General features: G+C 38.8%; 1 protein-coding gene across 8 annotated transcripts in view; it reads left to right on the top strand.

Annotated features, from left to right (window-relative positions):
• Positions 1-21,689, top strand: part of LOC126841884 (optomotor-blind protein-like) — a 42,306-nt gene extending 20,617 nt beyond the window's left edge. The window contains exons 2-9 of one of the 8 annotated variants that reach the window (XM_050578637.1): positions 597-710; positions 1,695-1,848; positions 11,493-11,558; positions 14,124-14,270; positions 14,390-14,466; positions 18,590-18,795; positions 18,892-19,107; positions 20,177-21,689. In XM_050578637.1, the coding sequence (XP_050434594.1) occupies positions 597-710; positions 1,695-1,848; positions 11,493-11,558; positions 14,124-14,270; positions 14,390-14,466; positions 18,590-18,795; positions 18,892-19,107; positions 20,177-20,757 (1,561 nt within the window). In that variant the 3' untranslated portion in view covers positions 20,758-21,689. Of the gene's footprint in view, positions 1-596; positions 711-869; positions 993-1,694; positions 1,849-11,492; positions 11,559-14,123; positions 14,271-14,389; positions 14,467-18,589; positions 18,796-18,891; positions 19,108-20,176 lie in introns of all 8 variants that reach the window. The other 7 variants (XM_050578634.1, XM_050578636.1, XM_050578638.1 and 4 more) reach the window with 7 other exon arrangements.
• The last annotated feature ends 1,033 nt before the right edge of the window (positions 21,690-22,722 follow it).

Genomic DNA, 22,722 nt, shown 5'->3' with positions numbered 1-22,722 from the left:
CGCGTTATATATTATGGACCTTGTGTATTATATTATAATGGAACGGGCGCGCGCGCTTCGATATATAATGGATCCCGGCGTATGTGAAAGGGATGACGGGGTGGACAAACGGGGGAGGGGGGGGGGTGTTTCAGTGGTGTGAATGTAAGGGCGCGAGCAATGGAGCGTACTTACCGTAATAATAAAGTGCGAGATATCATGCACTCATCCTATTGTGACGATTAAAGATGGCCGCCACCGTTTAATACATGTATTTATATATATATATATATGTGTGTGTGTGTGTGTGTCTATAGAACCCGGGGGGAACGCTCATCACGGTCGGCGCATGTACATATAGGAGCAGATGGTTTATTTTTCATCTGAACAGGATTTCCGAGGGCTGTTTGCGTTTTTTTCCTCCCCCTGAAGGGAACGATTGAATAATAGCAGATATTATTATATAATAATATATTATTATATGTATACCCTGTACAAATACAATGCGTGCACATACATTTTACTACATATTATTATGATGTGTATAGCGCGCGAAACGCTCACGCGGGGTAAATATATATAATATATATATATATTTATTAATTATTATGCTGCAGGCAAATGTTCCCCCAAATGAGGTTTCGCGTGAGCGGCCTAAACGCCAAAACCAAGTACATCTTACTGCTGGACATTGTGGCTTCGGACGACTACCGGTATAAGTTCCACGACAGGTATACAATAGTTTATCAGAAAGAGAGCTATACACCAACCCTCCCGCGGCCCCCGTCCGCCCGCATTTAAATTATTTTTACTATAATCTTATGCTGTCCGTATATTATTTGTTAACAACATCATTATAGTTTCTCTTTTTTTTTTTTTTGTTTGATTAGGCGGATGTTTCCCGCTTACAAAGTCCGAGTTATGGGACTTGACAAAAAGGCCAAGTACATACTGCTAATGGATATCGTGGCCGCCGATGACTGTCGCTATAAGTTCCACAACAGGTACAAAAAGTAAACAAATTTCAATTAAATGACTATATAAATGTATATTTTTATTCAGGGCCAGTTTGACGGTAACGTTATATATTATGTTTATTTTTATCGTTTATATATTTTTATAATATATCTACCAACACATATATTTTATACACCCTAGATTGTTTTTAATATATACTTAATAGCGACTCGTAGCGTTTACCCAAACTCGGAGTTTACTAAACAAGTCAACTAAAACAAATAATAATAAAATGGCGTATATTTATTAACCGCATAAAGCACCATTACTGATTTTAATGTGGCCTTTTTGTTGAGTTTTTCAACCCGAGCTTTTTAATCGTCATTTTTTCCAACAACCGAAACAATAGATACTTAACACATGATACTCCATAAAATCAAACCGTGAGTGGGTTGATTTAGCTCGATTAATTCAAATGCATGCTCTTATAGTATTATTTTCATTGTTGTTCGTTTATAAATTTAAAATTCCCGTCATTCATTTAAATAACAAATTTTTTTTTTTTAGTTCAAACAAATTGATTACATTTATAAAAACTTTTTACTCTTTTTTTAATACACCTAAATACAATTGTTTTATTTTTAATTTATTTTGAAGTTCAACATACACATTATGTTTGTTTTACTAAATCCATAGATACTGTCAAAAATGTTTCATTATTATATATCGGGTATGTTAATTTGTTAACTGTTGTTTAGTCGATGGATGGTAGCCGGAAAAGCTGATCCGGAAATGCCGAAACGAATGTACATCCATCCGGATTCCCCGTCGACCGGCGAGCAGTGGATGCAAAAAGTAGTCTCGTTTCACAAGTTAAAGCTCACCAACAACATATCTGACAAACACGGATTTGTAAGTATCGAGCCTATAACATATTATTTTTTTACTCTTTATGTCCCACATGCGCCGCAATATTAAAATCGTATAAATCGTTGCCGTATTATAAAAAATTAATTAAAAGAAAAACTAAATTCATTTTTTTTAACGACTGTCGGTTTTGATACTAACAGCTGTAGGCTTCTTGGACATTAATAATTGGTTCTAATTGGACAAAAAAATAACCGTACGCATGTTGAATAGATAAAAAAAAAATACGTTTAATTAAATACCGAGATGTGTTTGTGCGATTATAATCAGTGGCGTTCATCGTCGGAAGATAGGTCATATCTTATGATTTTATTTTTTTTTTTTTTGTGGGAACTTTTAAATCGGAAGACAAATATTAGCCGATTGGTTTATTTTTCACACGTGTATCATTTTTCCTCCTGCCGTTATGTAAATAGCAAACAATAAATACAAAAAAATGTTGATTTTTTTTTTGCCACCGGCGACACCCTTAAAACAACGTACACTGGCTTACACCGCGATAAACAAATACATTCATGGCCGCCCCGCTGCATAATAAATATATAAACTTACATTACGGACGTACATAATAACAATATGGGGGTTGCTAAGAGTGATCGGTTGCGCGCGTTTCAGCTGCTTGCAGAGGCGTCACATTTTGGTTGACGGCGTCGGCGGATTTTTGTATACACACACACACACGACAGTGTCGTTAAGTGTTTCACAAGGGTTTTCGTGTGAGTGTGTGTAGTACGCAGGGAATTCCGGTTGTCGTTGTTGTTTTTGGGGAGGAGGACGTGCTGGCGGAGGAGATCGACACCAAATATTTGCTCGAAAAATCCTGGCGACGACCCTTTTAGTGTAATATGACTTACGTGAAAATCGGATGTCACTCGGCCGTGTACGCGTTTACTTTAGGGCGTCGTCTTCGGCGGCGACGGCATAGGCAGAGACGCATGTCGGTCGGATAAAAAAAACGCACACACACACCATACCTATACGTCGTACCGAAGATTTTTAACAGATAGGATTTTTATAGATGTTCAATTAACACACACGCGCAGTAGTCCCCGCTGGGAACCAGACTTCTTCTATTAATTAGGGTGCGCTGTCGCCAAAAGTCATTAAACGGTGGCGGCACACGAGGGTAGGCCGGCCAGACGGGGTTGAGTGGCCCGTCGCCACCGCCACTGCCGCCGCCGCCGCCGCCGTCGTCTTGCCTTCCAACACCTTTTTTGGGCACTGATTTTCGAAAAACCTCCCGCACCCTTCTAGACTACAGTGTATATGTGATATGTGTATGGACAAGCGCTAAAAACTTGGATTTATGAGCGGCGTATAAGAGACCATCGTCGTTGTTGACGGCGCGATTGCAGATACACCGTGTAAAAAGGTAAATCCGACAAACGATGTCGGGCCGAAGAAAAAACACAGATTTCGTCAACGGCCCTCAACAAGAGCGGCGCGCTAATAAGTTGTATTATTATTTTTTATTATAGGTGGTGGTACCCTTGACCCTTATGTCTTTTACGTCTCGATAAATAAAAAAAAAAATAATAAAGTAACATAAAAACGATAGAAAAACACATTAATTCTACAGGCTGCAGTAGCCCTTGATAATTATCTTACTTAAACTCTTAAAAAAAATATAAATAATCGCGTCGTATAAAATTACATAAACAAAATGTGAAATTATTTTTAAAAAAACAATGATAATTTTGATTTGTTATACCCTATAACTGACATGTTTGATCGTTGTAGGGTAGTTTGTGCGTTCAAGATTATATATTATATATAATATATACATATATACCTATCATTATTGTCGAGGACAAATTTTGAATAACGTCTATCTGTGTATTATTTGCAATGTACCTAATTTGCTTCGGCTACCGTTTTTCAGAACGATATAATATCCAGATGATGTATTATAGATACCTATAATATTATATTAAAAGGATCGACGCAATTTGCCAAAGAGACCGCAGAAGTGGTAGTGATCCCCTTTATTGTACGATTACAATGCGGATGACAAAAAAGGAGTTGTGGTCCTTTGCGGCACCGTCTGCCGCGGCGGCGCATCCTTTGGAGATGACCGTTTGACCGGAAAGTCGACACGTATACGGGCGCGGCATCCCTTTTTTCTTTATCTGGCTCTTATCCTGTGTGTTGACCATGGCCCTTGTCCAAAATGTATACAATATAACACACATACCCTGCCCGAGTAATAATAATATGGGATATATATATACAGACTTGTGTGTGTGTACCTGACACCGCGCCGCCGGTGGCGCCTCCGACTCAAGTGGTGTACACTGTGTCACAGCTCATCCGATCCCTTTTCAAAATATATTATATACTACCCAAGTATCCGCAGCTAAATGAGTGATGATCGGCGCCGAAAAAATTAAAAACTACCAGAAGAGTCACGCATTGTACACCGTACATATTTGAAAATAGCTATATATTATAGATACAGAAAGAGAGAGGAAGTTGTGAGCGTTAAGAGGGTTTTGGCGCCCGGAACAGACTCGGAGAGTCACTTTTACGCAGAGACGGCTGTTATGTCATCGCAAGACGTCTAATATCATCATCATCATCACACGTGCACTGTACCTACGATGGAATTGCAAATAGTGATAGAAAATAAAAGCTATAATGGTCCAGACCGTAACCGTCGCGTTGTGCGTCGTTTAAGTATAACCATTTTAACGCGGTGTTGTTGCTGCTGCTGCTGCAAAAAAACAAATCCATAGCCATACAGTCGAGAAAAGTCAGTGGTAAAACAAACACTTGTCCGGCGCGTTACTAATTTATTCTGCGCATTACACATTTTGAATTTCAAACAGATGCGCGCCATGGCTGTAGATTGGTTTTTTATTTTATATAAAAAAAACTTACACTTGTTATTGTGGTGGTGAATACAATTGAACGTATGGCGATCGATTCCTTGAACGTTCGTAGTTTGCTTGCGAGTTTTTTTTTCACAGAAACTTTTGTCAAACACTGCTGCAGGCCACGAATATAGCGTGTTCGATATCTTATAATATATATATATATTTATATAGTATCTAACGCCAACCACAACTGGTTTGAAACTCAAATTTGTATTGCTATCGTTATGCGATTTTGTTTAATTAATGGACATTTCGTGTCGGCGATTAATAATCATTTCTTAAGCATTGCCAGTTATCTAACGACCAATAAAACAATATTTTTTTTATTGATCCCGCAACGTTAATAACGCATTAATAACATAACGCATTCAATTAAACATCCGAGAAATATTAGCAGCATAATATGCGAATAGTGTTGGTTTAGTGCAAAAGAATATACACAAATGCAAATGGTTTTTTTTTTTTTTTTTAGGGAAATTCAAACAAACCGCGTTCAGAATTTTACGTATTGTAATTTTATTCTAAACTTATTTAAGTATAACTGAAAAATGTTTCGTATAAAATCTTAATTAAAAAAAAAAAAAAAAAATACTCTATCGTGGAATCCTAAAGATGGATTTATGTGGTAATATAGCCTATAGAGTAATTACGCGATTGTCTATATATAGATAGTAGGTATATCAATCCGTTGGTGGCGGGTTAAAAAAAAAAGAACTGTGCTCCACCCGTTTTTTTGCCGTCGCGCTTAAACGGGATTTCAACAAAACCTTATCCGAAGTATAATATATAATAATAAAACACTCCTGTATAACATATAATATGGGTTGCAAACAGCAGCAGCAGCTCCCGCGCACACATTTTCCGCTCTACCGGATTTTTGTCGACGCCGACCCGACACGACAGACAATAGCGCGGAGATGATCCATATTGTAGTGCATTGTGATGACACGATCATCGCCGCGTTGTCGGCGTCCGTCAAAAAATGATAATAAAGAACAGATAACGTATATTTTCGGGTAGGATTAATCGCGGGCCACCGGATTTTTGTAATCGACTCTCTTCTCCGTTTACCGCTGTACATCACCTATACTCGGGGGAGCGCACAATATAATATGTATTGGTAGATATAATATATATATATATATATATATATATATATTATTATAAATGTATGTATGTAACATAAAAAGCCACCAAAGCAGCCGCCTCGGTAATGTTATTAGACCACCGCCACCGCGCACCATCGCTGCGTTACATATTATATTATTATTATTATTATTATAGCCTAACCTCTTGATGTAGTGTATAAGTAACTGTTGCATGAAGACACGAGATCCCACTGGGAAATCACTCCTATGTGCTTAAAGCAAGATCCCGCGGGAGAAAGCCACTACATATACTGCACTCACCCCTAAACGTGCATCCGCTCTCTATCGCGGTATATATTTATATAATAGTATTATACATATTAAACGCGCGTGAATATCCTTGGGATGCTATCAAAAGTGCCGCGAATCACGACATACCGTACAAGTAGAATATGTATAGGTAATATTTATTATAATGTATACTAAAAATCGATAAGAATCGATTATTAGAGCAGTGGATGGGTGTAAAAAACGCGGTAGTAAAGTGTTGTAAAAATAATATATACATATATAAAAAAAAATAATCAATCTCCTACCGTGGCAACATATAGGTAGTATCGTCCGGCTGTGTGTATCCTGTTTGTAGTAAACCCGTGCAACGTGTGTAATGTGTACCTATACATTATATTATTATAATATCTTCTTCGGGACCGACGCCGGTTAATTAAAAAACAAACTGCCCCGCGTCGCCGCCGCCGTCTATCCTATTTGAATATATTACAATATACCATTCGGTTCCCAGTCGACCGCGGTGATGTCACACACACACACGAACAGTAATAATTAGTATATACGGTCGTGTCACACCCCGATCGGATCTATTCGATTTTTCTTTTCATGTTTTTTTTTATACATAATATTATATAAATATAAACTATGTCTCAGAATGTTAACAAGTAGTTTGACTTCTTTCCGTTCCACCGGCCACGCAATTAATCAAAAAATTCAACCGATTTAATGACTTAAAAAAAATATTTAAAAAAACGACAATCTCAATGAACAAAAAACTCAACTTTCAGGAAAATTAAAATTCGAATAAATAATTAGTCATTTATATATATGACGTATAGCAATCCTATGCTAGTATGTACTCAATACGTATAATACATATTTTTATATAATTATAATTGTTTTTCATTGTCGCAGGCATCATAGGACATAGAGTGTGGCACACACCATCAGCGGTGGTCGCGGTTGGGTTAAGACCACCGCGCGCACAATAATACGGGACGCCGCCCAAAAGGGGGATTATGTCGACCACACCCCTCGAATGGTCATTCGCGGTCGCGTTCTTTCTCACACCCTCCCCGCGATTTTCCAAAAAAAAAAAAAAATGTATAATATTAACACTTGAAAAAAAGAACACTGATGTGGGAAACAAATGCCATCGATGGTCCTGAAGAAAACCCATTCTAAATGAAACATTGTCCGACATAAATTTGTTATAAATAGTTTGGCGTGTTAGGATTATTGTGGTTCATTAGCAATCCGGTATACCATGGCGGATCTCGAGAGACCTAACTAAACCTATAAGAATTGTTTGTGTCGGTCGACGTTTGGCTATATACGACTCCGTTGAAAATATATCCGGATTTTCTCGCCCGGGTTTGTTCTATGCTAAAATAAAAAGGGACGACCGTCGAATAAACTCATTCTGTTGTATTATTAGTAACTTTCGCTTTTTTTTTCTCTCCGGAAAACAAAAACTACCCACGACGATCGTTAAACGCGGTTGGCGCGCACAAAATAAAAGAATTTCAGGTTAATTGTCTTGGCTACTGTCGTTTTTTTTTGTTATCCACCGTGTTTGTGTATGCATATAAAAAAAAGACGCATTTTTAGTTAATTAAAAAAAAAAAACCGGAAAGATACCGCCACCGTAGGATTCATTTACACCGAATGGTTATTTTTTGCACACTTCTAAGGGGATACGCATCATTTTTTTTTAATATATTTTTTTTTTGACCACTATTGTCCCATTCGACCGTTTCTGGTACCCCTGACGTCTGCGTGCCCCGCTTCTTATATTATATATGTCATGTATACATACGGGCCGACAGGACGAGATAGACATCTGTGCACGCGGGTAAAATGTTAATGCTAAAAAATTATAATAAACCGATAATAAAAATAAATCGTCTGTCCGTCTCGCGTTCAGTCGTCGTCGTCGTCGCCGGCGGAACGAGATCTGTTCTTATTATACACACTTACCCCCATTGTATTTAAATGAAGACCTTCGGGTTTTAACGGAATAAAATCAATATAATAATGTACGTTTTTTTTTTCTTCCCCATGTTCCAAACGGGCACGTGGAAAAATGTTATTATTATTACACACATGCCTGCTGTATACGCTATGCTGCTGTACAACGGATGGCGCCGACCGACCGCTTTTGCTAATGCTACCAGTTACCACTACCGGTCGGGACGCGGGTGCAGAATTCATACACTCTATAAGTATATTCATTCAATTGACGTCGTCTGCGCGAGATATCATTGGCTGTATAATAGCTATAGGTGCCAGGTTAGATGGTTCAGGGCCCCTGACTTAAACGGGTATGTGGAATTTTCCCATGATGATAGCCTTGTTTTTATCTATAGTATACTTGACGAATCTCGTTAGATATGTCCGTTGCTTGCTTATCGGTCATAAAGTGATGAAATACGTTTGTCGATTAAAATACATAAATAAATAGCAAGAAATAGTATACATTTTTAGGAGGAAAACCGTTTAAAAACAATTGTATTTCCTTTCTCGGTTAACGATTTGTCACCACCGACGACCATTATAATTATTAACATTTTATATAAATATTATATGTATATGTATATTACATATGGCACGCCCCGGCCCATTCCGGTCTATTCTTTTGGCGCCTCGCTCTAAAATAGTACACACAATAACGAAGATGACACAATAACGCGGTGTACTGTAATAGAAGACGGAAAGACAAGGGACAATATATTTTGGATATCACGTCCGTTTGGTAGTTTTTTTTTTTACGACGCCGCCACCGCCAATTATACGACACACGAATTTAATACATAAAATATTATAATAACAATCGTACGTACACCTAACGAGCCGCTGCCTTGGAACCTAATATGTATAAATAGGTATATTATTATAAAAAGGAGGACGTCACAATAATATTATTTCTCACGCGCTCGTCCGCATATATATTACGCGTAAAATCGTGGAAAACAAACGAAACGATATTGTTATAATATATATATATATATATATTATATTTTTATGATTATTATTATTACGGTCGGGTCGTGCTCGTTTCAAAAGTAAGTACGTGTGCCGCCGACACTTTTTTTCATTCCATATTATAACGAATGGCATATAAAAAGCCGACAATATAAGACGCGTCGCGACGTTGACGTGATTCATTATTAATCACGTCCGTTTTTCGAATATTTAATAATACGCGCGACTTTGGCCAGTAAAATATTTATAATACTATGCTAATACCCAAATCTAATATTATACAAATCTGCAGTCCGCGAGGAACGCCCCAAAAAACAATTACTACACGTCATACCTAGCTAAATTCTAAAAGTTCTCTCGAGAGTCGAGACCAAATTGGGGGCAAGTCGACTTTTTTTACTTCCGTTTTTCGATAAACAAACGATTGGTGTAGGTATACATACGCTCTGGAGGCAACGTACCAATTGGGTTTTGGCTGTACTTGATACCGATCGACCGAAATGATAGTTTTGATCAATCTTCTGGTCTGTTTGCAATTTGTGCGTTTGTACCTACTGGACGCGAACGAGATAATGATATTGTGGTCGAACAGTAAAAAAAAAATACATTATAGTTTCGATTCGAAGCGAAGTAGACATTCGTGGAATATTATTCAAATTAATACGACAAAAAAACATTGGCGCTGGAGCTACTGCTGCTTACATATTATTATACACAAAGATTCGGTCGGCTGATAATACTGTATACCTGATCGTGCGCGTTTTTCTCGTATAATATATAATATAATATTGTGTGTACTCGCACGGGTCGGGTTATGCCGAAAGCACTCGGTTTCGGTTGGCAAGAGAACAAGCTCCCCGGCCAAATATCCCGTCAGTAGTAGGAGGTGGAGGAGTAGGAAGAGAAGGACGTCCCGCGACGTTCGAGAACCGGCTACAGCTATGCATATAGTATAAATAGTGTATGTGTATATAGTGTTAATAACAATAAAAAGAAACGACGCGCTTGGCGCTCATGACAGAGATAAAGGCCACCCGAACGATATTTATGCGGCCAATAAATAACGTACTGCGGCGGCGGCAACAACGTTAGTGTTAATGGACGGTAACCCTATCTTATTGTTTTTTTTTTTTTTTTTTTAAATGTTATTTCACTCTCGCGCGGCTACCTCAGCAGTAGGTGTCATTAGTCGTGTGATAACAACGGCGTTTTTATTTTCATTTCTCTTATTTTTTTCTTTTTTTTTTTTTTTTAGTATTCTGAGGCGCGGCCACTTCTTCTTAATGTTCACACGCATATATTTACCACTCGTTTTCTTTTTCTCTTTACATTTTTTCCGTTTTTATAATTGGAATCGGTCCTTTTGTTCTCGGATCGCCGCCAGAGTGATAAAAACGTTTTTTTTTTTTTGTTTTAAACAAGACAAATATAATACTTATCTTTTTTGGCGTTATCCTTGCCGCGGCCGAGTATCGCATCTCGCTAAATCCATTATAATAATATACGCCAAATTTTTATTGTAATAGGGTTTTCTTATTATATTCCGTCCTCGTATTTACATCAGACATCATATACCGCTAATAATATAAGAACAATGAAGTCTGCGCTCTCGCCCGGCGAGTCCTTGCTAGCTCTCGTCACTTGTCTGTGCCGGCGCGTCTAACCCAAAACCAAGATGCACATGTCTAAATGTGTGTGTGTGTGATAAAAAGAAAAGAGGAGGCTAACGGCCCGAGTAAAAAACGTACGGACTCGGCACACTAATCAGGATGTGTCTGCTGCAGCCCAAGCAACAGACGGCGTGGATGATGAGAAACCGTCGTTCTACCGCCTCCGGGTACGTGCACTGGGTGTGAACTAAGTTGCGACCACCACACTAATAATTGTACGTGCAGTTGACTTGGCGTTTTTTTTTTTTTTTTCACTGCTCTCCGGCCGTGACATCACATCCACGCTGTCGTGTAGAAAACGGAAATGTCGAACGTCTGACGTGTCCAAGTCTTCATTCTAAAAACTCCCTCCCCCCCTCCTCGCACGACCACTCGATAATCGCGACTCGTCGTCACCCGACAGCGGGTAGTATATGTGACGCAGGCAACAAAGTATAGGAGACCGTACCTAACGAGTAAATATGGGTAATATTCCCCAATACTATACTGTTTTAGTTAATTGGGCGGTGCAGGTATTTTTAATGTAAAACCAAAGTCCATGTATGTAAGTTCCAAGTATAATCGCGTTCGGAACAAGGCCACGTTCGTTGTTTTTTTTATTCGGTTTTTATTAAAAGCGTTCGACTTGCCTCTCCCCCGAAACTCATGTTCATTATAATAATTATAAAAATACTTAACAAAAATGCTTGAATATCCGTAATGTTTATCTATTTTATTAGGGCCTAAATCAGTTTTCGCTACAGACCATAAACAGGCCTTACGATCGTTTCCACAGATTTCCAGAGGTACGTAAAAAAATCAAAACAAAAATACACTTATAATACTTATACTTTAATACGTTCTATTAAAAAAAAAAAAAAAAAAACCGACGACACTTTTGACTCGCAAAAATTGGGTGGCTGATGTAATATACTGTAGTGATGATTTTTTTTCACCGCGTTGGGATACAAAACGCTTGTTAACGCTAGTTCACTTTGTACGCCGCCGTCTTATGTATATTCTCCGGATCCTTCTTATCCTCCTCTTTTCGTCGCCTCGACCACAACGACCGCGCTACGGGGGAAGGAAAAAAATAAACAAATAATGGAACGAGTTTATCACTCTCGTGCTCGCCCGGCGCGCGTTATACATATATGTACGCGCGTAATATATTATTATCTTCCTTATTTTTTTTTTTTTTTTTTGTCTTAACGAGATAAATGCCCCGAGGCCACTGTTGGCGACGACGGCGGCCGGCGCTGCTTCTGCTGCTGCTGCTGCTGCCGCTATACGGTCCGACCCATGTGATTAGCGTCGTCGTGCGGTCGCCGCCGTGAGAGATTCGTGAGAGAACGAGAACGGCGTACAAACAGTACCAGCTATACTTACCTGTATAGGTATGTGTGTATTGTACACGGAGAGCAGAAGAGAGCTGGGCGGAACGCAGCAGTGTCTGTTGAATGAAAAACAAGCGGTGGCGCCAAATGTCCGTCGGCCGCGTGCGTCCGATTTGAATATAATGCGATTGTGGTCGTCGGCCATATCAATTATTGTGGTAGAACCGGCGGTAGAGACGGTGGTGGCGATGGTAGAGATGGTAGAGATGGTGGTGCGGTTGTCTCTGTCCACGAGACGACGCGAGGAACGGCTATCGGACGATCGAAGGAGAAAAGAGGTTTTCGCGTTTATAACAATTGTGTTTTTGTTGCACGCGCGTGTAACAATAACGACAGCTTATTAATATTTGTGTGTACTTGGGGTCTTGATAATATATAATATACGAGTAAAATAGAGGACCTACTTCAATGTATAGTGGCGAAACGAATTCGCGTGCATAGAGACTTCAATGGCTAACCTTACACATGACAAATGGCGTAAAATTATTAAACTTAGATACACAATATTTTTTTTTTTTAACGGTACGACTTATAATAATAAACTCATTACCTCACAAAGGACGGGACCTTAAACGAACCGATTGTTTTCTAAGTAATTTATATCTTTATACGATGGGCGGCAAGAATATACCGAGAAGACCCGCAGCTTTGAGCGATTTTCCAAACGGCTTTTGTACTACTTTCCCTCCTTTTCTTTCTTTTTGTGTGTGTGTGTGTGTGTGTGTGTGCTTCTTCTTCCCTTGCACGCCATAAAGCTCTCTCCACACGCAAACGAGGCGGTGGCAGTAAAGGTTTAACGGCGGCGGCGGATATCATGTGTCTCCGGTCAAACGGAACGCGCGCACACACAAGGATAATTGGACACGACCGGCGAGTCGTCCTTTACACACACACACACAAATACAAACGGTGGTGGTCCGGCTGGCATGGAGTGGCCCATCACGACCAGTTATGTGTGTGTGTCGTTCGATTTGTTAGTTACTATGTGTGTGTACATATATATATATATATATATATATACTCTTTGCCCTGTCCTTGTTCCTTTTTTTCCCTCCTTGCGCCGCCAGTTCCCCGCGCCGTCTTCTGTACGACCCGTATACACACACAAGCTGTATAGTCGGTAGTTGTCGTTGGAGCCGGCGTCTTTTGTGGCGCCGCCGTTATAGTACAAGGTGCCCGTGACGTGTATTGTTCATGTATGTGTGTAGTTTATATTAAAACTATAGGACCGTACCCAGTTTGTGGAGAGAAAAAAAAAACATGGAAATTAATACGCCGACAAAACACGTGTTTAACTCGTTGTATAGAAATACCAAATATGCATATTTTATGTGTACGCTATGTATGTATATATTATAACACTGTATCGGATAGGTTCCTATAAGTGCGACATTATAAGCTTTCTTTACCCAAAAACCACATTATTAATAATTGAAAATGTTAGCAAACAAGTTGGTAGCCAAACTGGAAATGTGTTTCTCGCCCTTTTACGGCCTTAAAATTTGTCGAGTCCAGAGGAAGCCCCGTTTATTTCTCCGGAACGTTGGGTGCGTCCCACAGACTTATCTGTCTTGTAATTTAATTATTGTTGTTTCTTGACCCGCATTTTACCGCCCGGCTGCAGTAGCACCGTACAATAATATAAGGGGAGAAAAAAAAACGTGTTGCCGGATGTGTCGCATTCCCAAAGTGTCGTCGTTTATCGTCCGCAATACGGACAGGCTATTTTTTTTTATATATATATATATTTTATTTAACAATTCAAACGGTCCTTTTATCGCCCGCGCCAATCACCACCTGTGTCCACGTCGACATCAGGTGCCTCACATAAATATCCCTCTTGTCCTCTCCTCCCCTCACTCCCGGTCTACGACAAGTCGTCGTCCGTCTTCTCATGGGCAATATATATATATATATACAGATGTTGTAATATATATAATATCATTACAGATCCCTATTGTTTTCTGTTTTCAGACGATATTGAACTCGATGCACAAGTACCAACCACGTTTCCATCTAGTCAGAGCCAACGACATCATCAAGTTGCCGTACTCAACTTTCCGCACGTACGTGTTCAAGGAAACCGAATTCATAGCCGTGACAGCGTACCAAAATGAAAAGGTACCAAATTTATACGTTAAATACACTATATTATGTTGTCACATAAGTGGAACTTAATACTTGTGCTCAATATCCATTAAGATAATTAATAGTTTTTTTTTTTGTTTTTTTTTCTCCAGATCACCCAGTTGAAAATAGACAACAATCCGTTCGCCAAAGGTTTCCGGGATACCGGTGCTGGAAAGAGAGAAAAAAAGTAAGTCAAAACTTCTCTGTTGTCAGATTCATATACCTACATGTAATAAAATAATAATAGGGGGTTTATAGCGTTCAACCATTATTGTGATATTATGATACAAAATACATAACAAAACTCAATGTTCAACCATGTTCAAAATAAATAATAATTATTCTTACGCATTGGCTATGTTAAAGAGATAATTTAAATTAATTATACACTGGTATTATGTTCAAATTTTAAACGAACAAATGCGTTATTTAATTTTTGTATTTTGTATCAATGCTCGTAAAACATAGCTGCATGGAACGGTCATAGCATATAAGCACAGCAGAAATTGTGAAAACAATAATTTGCTGACCAAAAATTAGTCTACCGTGTATTAACAAAGTCTACGGGTCATTAAAAAAACATTCACGTTCTTCTAGTGGTTGATAATAATATGTTAGTTTAACTTCAATCTAAAGCGTAACGGTAACTCTTTGGTTTCCGCGTTAGGGTCTTTTGGAAAATTTGTTCAAACCATTTGTAGTAATTTGTTGGGTAACATAACACAGAATAGATAAAGGCAGAAGGGTCACGTTCAATGTAAACAAAAATTTGACGACCATTTTGTAAAGACCTATTGAGTATTATGTGTGGTATGTATAATATACACAACTAAACATTACTGTGGTGTAGCCTTAAGAAGATTGGCCGCCACGTTTTTGTATCTTCTCCGTGTTCATTTTGATCAGTGTCCGGGTCTTGAACGTAATAATATATTATTTGTTTTTCGCTGTGGACGTGTAGTGTATTATTGAGACATGATAGAGACTCGCTTGGCTCCCACGGCACCGCGATTATAATGATACAATGCAGTTCGTTATCGATTAAATTGTGTTGACGATTTCGGTACCGCACCACGACCCTTTTTTAAACAATTTTTTTATACACATAATGATATGCGAGGCGTCGTCGACCGGATGTAAAGGTCAAAGCGCGCGGTGACACAGGGTTTGGGCACGAATTACGGATGCCGGTTTTATACTCTTTCACTCTCTCTCGGCACTTTTATTAGCCTTTGCGCGCGCGGACGGGCCGAGGGGGCGAGTGGAGAGAAAGAAGTCGTGCGGCGTGCGGAGAAAGAGCCCGCTAATGACACCGCAAAAGGGCACATAGGCCTTTTAATTTAAAAAGTCTACGCCCACCAGATATCAGCGGATAATGACACCCGGGTTCGCGGCCCATTTAATCCGCCGGCAAAAGGCTACACGGACTCGGCCCAGGAGAAACGGGAGCGGGTGCGCGGTGTAACGGGCACCGTCCGAGGGAGTATAAAATAAAAATAATAAACCGCATAAGTCGAAACGTTTTGAACGGTCCCCGAGGATATTTAGCGCACATATATAATTGCCTCGGCTTAACCCCGAAAAGGTTTTTTTTTTAATTGTTTCGTCGCGGGTCATAGTCTCTCTGTGTTCGCGCTATACTTCCACAAATGCTACGACACAGTGCCTCGGTAAAAGACCTTTTTTTTAAAAAAAAAAAAAAATGTTATTTCAAACGCACACGCTACCCACGAAAACCACGCCTTTACAATACGTCTGTTACCGCTTGTTCTAGACTTTAGCATCGATATTAAGCTATTCAGATACGGCGTGCGGTCGTCACGCTGTTTTGATTTGGCTTTTCCTAGGGATTATTCACTAGGTCAATCGGACGTCGACGACGGATAGGATAGTAGTATATCAATATGCTCTATGTAATTACCACTACAATAAGGCTTCGGTTAAGCCGACGACCGGAAACTGTTCCTATAATATGTCGTACACATACACCACACATGCGCTGCACAAGTGATAAAATAATATTATGGGTGTACAATATTATTATATGTATAAATAAATGCATATATATATATATACATTTTTTTTTGTACGCTTGCTGTCTGCGGTAATACACTGACTAATTTGTTTCGATACCCCGACAGACATGCACGTCCGCGTGTACTCGCACCTCACAGCGTAATTATTATCATCATCATCATATCATCGTCGTCGTTGTTGTTGTTATTATTATTATAGTTGTTATATACTGTTAACCGCCGCCGCCCATAAGCGTCGAGGTGCCAAGAACGAATTCCATGCTCTTGCATATTGTAATACACATTCGGTGTAATAAATCTCTCCGTACACCACGTTACACGGCGCGCCGATGATTCACACCCGTTGATTAAAACACACACACACACATCAATATTCTAAATGCAACAGCTATAAAAACGTGTATAACTATAAGCCTGTATGTGTTGTGTCTTGTAGACAACAACTCTGGTTTTGTTTTGCTAAAAAAAAAAAAAACTCAGGGCCCCTCGAACGTGTTCAGGGGGCGAGAAAGTCGGGAGCCAGCGATTGTCTCGATGAAAAGGCGTTTAACGCCGCCCAGTCAAAGGACTGCGATGCTCCGGATAGCCGCGGACGATACTATAGCGACAACGCAGAGTTATAGTTGTGAAATTATATAGCATAAATCATATAATAATAATAACGATAATAATTATACACGTCCGGGTGCTATGCACACGGTATTCGCCCAAGACCACCATAAAAGTTATTGTTTGTCCAACACCTAATAGTATAGAACGGCCTTGTCTGTTTTGTTGTGTATGTATATTTTTATGGCGTGATAAAATCCTGGGTGAGCATTACAATAAAAAAAAAAATAATAATAATAATAATCGTATACAGATCAAAACCCAACGGACACGCGAAAAAAAAAATACCAAATAATATTATGATAATCCCGAATTCCGTATGTTGTAATTATACTGTAGGTATACCTGTTCACGACCGAATCGTTGGATAGTTAATTGTGTTGTAAAAAAAAAATAAATACAAATTCCTATCCATGACACCTATTATTGTAATTACTTCCTCTTGGTGCGTTGCGTTTTTGCAGCCATATCGTATACCCTATATAATATATACCTACACATATAAATGTATAATATATTTTAGGTTAGACCTTTGTGTGTGTGCGCCACAATTCCGGTAGCTAAATATTTTGTTCCAATTATTTTCAATTTAGCATAACGAGTTCAGATTTGTTTTCACCTATCCGTATACTGTCACGGAATGCACGTTTTTGGGCCGGTAAAATAAATTGCATACATTGCCGTGTATGTAATCAAATGCCAATTCGAATCCATTAGTTACGCTTTTTTATCCGTCGGGTCCTCTCTTTAAAATATAATACAACATTGGAGCCACCGCACTTAACCGTAGATAAACGGTACGACAATAGTGTTGTTCTATGTATACTAATCGAATTTGAGCAAAACCTAAGTACGGCCACGGCGCGCCGCACATTAAAAATGATGTAAACGTTACAGTAGTAGTAATAATAATATCATCAGAAGACGGGTTAATGGCTTATCTATAATATAACGTTATTTTATAAACGAAATTCGGGGGCGCCAAAAGGTGCAACGCGTACAAGAAAAGGTTGTGTGTACAAGCGCAGTGTAAAAACGACGGTGATAATAATAATAATAATAATAACGTGTGTGCCAGTGTATATTATATTATGTAGACGATAAAAAATAAGTATGCGAGTCTCCCGGTCGCCGCCGTAAAAAAACGGGTTTGTAAACATGTATTTTCGAATAACATAATTTTCAATTTTATCGGCCAGATGACAACCGGCGATTACGCGCGTTCATCCAATCGTAAAACAATCGAATCGTCTTGCAATTAACGTTAACACGACTAACGGCCGAACTCCCGAAATTTGAATAAGTAATAAAAAACTGTATGTAGGGTTTTAAGTTTTAAAAAATAATAGCCGTCGTTTGTGACATGTTCCGGAATCGACAGACCTGTACGGGGCAAAATGGGCTTTCCACTAAATGCACGGTGCGTAATATTATCATGTTCTCTATGAAACGCGGAAACTTATCTGTAGCACCAAATCCTTGTCGTGTAAAGGATGTTATCCTTAATGCGCGTAAATACCATATTATCATTATAGTCAATCGCCCGAATACATAGTATTGGCTTTTGCGTTCGAACACTACTCGGCTATTACCGTGGCTCAAACAAGCCACTTTCCCATGATTAATAGGTCTTTATTTTGGGTTTTCTTTTTTTCTGACCAACAGATCTGTACAACGTTATGGTGTTTTCAGGCAAGCAATGTTGGCGGCTCAACGGCACGGCGGTCAAGCGTCGCAAATCGGTCAGGAAGACAAACACCACGCGGGTTCTGACCACGAAGACGACAAACCTCTGGACGTGGTCGGAGGCGATCCTGACTCTCCCCTGTCTTCGCACCACCACCACCACCATCACCAACCGCACCAACCAGGTTCGTCAAACGGTTCTCGTGTTACGCGTCTGCTTCGCACCGTTTACACGCGACATGTTTTCTAACGGGGGTTTTTTTTTGTTTGTCAATACATAGGTTCGTGGTTTTCTGGATTGGCCGACGGCAGCCTGCTCCTAGAAGACGCCATGAGACGGCGACTTGCCGGCCACCCTGCCCTCCACCACGCGGCTTTTCTGCAACACCATCAGCAGACCCACCAGGAAATCGATAGCGAACAAGAGAGTAGCTGTTCCGAATCCGGCCGAGACAGGATGAACTCGCCGTCGGACAAGGAATCGGCAGGACCTTCCGGTAAGTGTAATATGTTGTGTTGTTACTATTAAGTACGAAAACGCGTTGATACCCGGGAAATAATATATCGTCATGTGAGTTCTAAACACCACCAGTTCCTCAATTTGCCCAACTATACGGGAGGCACGAACAAAAATTGATTTATTTCATTGGGAAATATCTTGTGTTTGTTTTTTTCCCATTTTCAGTGCTTCGATTACCACGGCGCGGGGTGGTGACCATTCGATCGGTCACGAAAAAATACATTAGGTCGGGTACCTACCACATTTTTGACAAAGACTGAAATTAGGCGATGTTAAAACTCGCATGACGATATATATGCTATTAATATACGTTTGAATAGTATTCCGAAATTAACACAATGTAACTTACTTACCTACATATGATTATGGGAGAACTGTAATACTTTTTTTCCGTTAAATGATCGATACATTTTGACGATAAAATAATAATTTTTCAAGTAATTTCTTCTTGCCCATTTATGACTGGTATGGTAAATTATAATCTGCCTCCTTGTTTTATTAAAAAACTGGTTTTTCTCTACACGCAAGTAATTTATCTATAAGTCTTATGCAGTCCGCACTAATCGTGTTAAAATTCTGTTACATTAATATTCCGTATAGTGTATAATACAACCGGAGGTCAGTTGTCACTATAGACTGACTTTATACATATTTTCCTAGCAAGTTAGTGTCGGGACTATGACTACATTCAGACCGGAATGCTAGTGAAGTACCTATCACATTATTATTATTTTGTATAATACCAACGCTGGATTACACAGAAATCGGTGTTAATAATTTTAACGATGTATTGAAATTTAATGGACCGGTCACGTACATAGTTTCAGTTTACATACATTAGTTACGTTTAAAGAACCAACAAGTATGTAATGATTCGTCAAAACTTCAATATTCATGCATATTATATAACCGCTCGACATTGTGCACGATTCTCTGACCTCTAGCGTGTTAAAATAAGAGGAAATATTATAAAAATCTGTTTTTTTCAAACTCGGGAGGTTTTTCAGCATTTGTCTAACTCAAAGGTTTTTATTTTGTTCCTGCAGGACCAGCACACAGTCCCGGAGACTATCCTTCGCCAAATGTCTCGTTCGGACCTCCGATACCGCCTTCCCCTCACCTGCTACCGTACCTATACCCGGGCATGTATCCCGGCGCCGCCGGACTCGGCGGTCCCCTGTGCCCGTCCGCCCTGAGTCCCACCACCAATCTTCTGTTCAACGCTCAGCTGGCGCTGGCCGCCCACCATCCCGGCTCGCTGTTCACGCAGGCTTACCTCCAGGGCGCCGCTGCCGGCGGCCACCCGTTCAAGATGACCGGCGGCCTGTCCGGGCTGGGCCGGTTTCACCCGTACCACCTGGGACTGCACCACAACCCGGCGTCCGTGGGCTCGGCGTTCGAGACGGTCACGCCGGGCCGGTGTTCGTCGGCCGGCAGCACGCCGCCGCCGGCGCCGCTCGATCTGCAGTCGCCCACCAACGGCCGGCAGAAGTCGCCGACGCCCGACCGCCAACGGCCGCAGCCGGCCAATCCCCTGCCGGCGGCCAGCGAACTCAAGTCCATCGAAAAAATGGTCAACGGGCTGGACTCGAGCGACGAACAGCCGGTGGCCGCTGCGGTTAAGTAAAGTAATAAAAATAAATTAAAAGAACGTACATGATACCTATTTTCTTCTACGAGTTTTCATTCGGCTTTATTATTATTATTATTTTCTTGTTTTCCATATTATAAAAATATTTATATATAATATACTATATATTATACTATTATTATTATTATTATTACTATTATTACTATTATTACTATTATGACTACCCACTATTACTACTCAACAGTTGTATATATAATTATTACGGAGAAAATTGGCATTGTAATTTTAGTAAATAGACGAAAGATATTTATTGCGATTAGAGAATGTATAAATAAATTATATAATATATAATATAATATAATATATATGTTGTAGAAAAAAGTGCAATAGTATAATAATAAATAGTATTTATTTATTAGTTAAAAATTATCGATATAATATTGTAATAATTTAAACGTTTAAGTAGGTTTTATTATTATTATTTTCATTAGATTTAGTGATTGAATTGTATAGATTGTATTGGTTTTCCAAGTTACAATAGAACCCCCCCCCCTCCCGACAATTTCGAGAAAAAAAAATGTTCCTAATTAAAAATGTTATGTTACAAAAAAAATTAATTTTAATGACATCGAGCAAATTTGGCCAGTACAAAAAAAGTATTAATTCATAATGATATTTTAATAATAATGATAATAAAAACACTGTTCCTACGCGTTTTTTTTTTCAAAACTGGTGCTAAAACTTGGACTATTGTATTAATTGAGAACAAAAACCTGCTCACGTTTTGGAAAGACCATTTTTTTTTCATTTAACTTGTGTACATATCTTCAATTTTTTTAGCGACTATTACCGACGTTTTATTGTATATTTCCGGCTTAGTATGTTGATACTAATCGGCCTTACTATATATAATGTAATATACATTTGTTGTGTGCTATATAATTTTTTCTTGTGTAAACAAAATATAATTAAACGAGAAATATAAAAAAAATTATAAATTAACTGATTTGTTCATTATTGATTAACGCCTCCAAACACTCAACGTCTTTTAACAAAACTGAACTACTTTTACTCAATAGTTCATAAAACATAATGAATATTATCCGTTTTTAATTTATTATTTACATACTTATCTACAGCGCATTTGTTTTAGTACTGTAATGCGTATCACAAGTACAATTTATATTTATTACTTGTTGGATTACATCGTGGTACCTATAATGCCAATGTAGTTTTTTGAGCATACTTACCTACTGGTTTAGTATTTAATACTTGAAAAAAATACATGAATACTAGTTCACACATTTACATTTTTATGTTGAGCTAAAATTAAAAAAACGTTTGATAGAAGTTGTCTGAAAACCTGAATATGATGTCATATACTCAAATGAAGTGTCAAAATTGAAAAAGCTCATAAATTAAAAACTTTGTTTTTTAAGCGTCTCTTGTATTGTGCGAGGCACTTGTATAAACTGAAGATGATATTGTACCTGACAGTAAAAAAAAAACAGTGGAAACGTAGTGGATTGGTCTGAAGTTGTAAAAACGCTTCGATGATAATCGTTGGACGCCTAAAAGTAAAATAAATGATACGATTTTAATACAAAACATTACAATATAGTAACGTTAAGATTTAGTATCGTTTTTAATTAGCGGTATAAACGAATACAATTGTGAGTATTAAAATATATGTATTTAATTTGACCGATTATAATTATTCTACTATTGCCAAAAATAATTATTCTATTGAATTCACCCTTATATAATTATATAGACCCTTATTTAAAGTGCCGTTGTGGGAGGACAATCCAATACTCCACACAGTCTTGCATGCGTAGGCGTAGGGTCAGTTATGAACATTTGTGTGTACCACATGAGGGCACCGTACGAGATGTACAAAAAAAAAAAAAAAATCGAGGCACTTGTAGTGTGTATCATTGGGTACATCGTATATATTTCAAAACTTGTTCGAATTGACCGCATTCGATGAGGCGAAATCAT

The sequence above is a fragment of the Adelges cooleyi genome, unplaced genomic scaffold (genome assembly GCF_023614345.1).
Source record: "Adelges cooleyi isolate 19-005CV unplaced genomic scaffold, UGA_ACOO_1.1 ACOO_flye_CR_arks_rails_tigmint_CR_PRNA_41, whole genome shotgun sequence".
In the NCBI taxonomy this organism is placed as follows: domain Eukaryota; kingdom Metazoa; phylum Arthropoda; class Insecta; order Hemiptera; family Adelgidae; genus Adelges; species Adelges cooleyi.
This window is presented reverse-complemented; position numbering and strand designations above follow the sequence as displayed.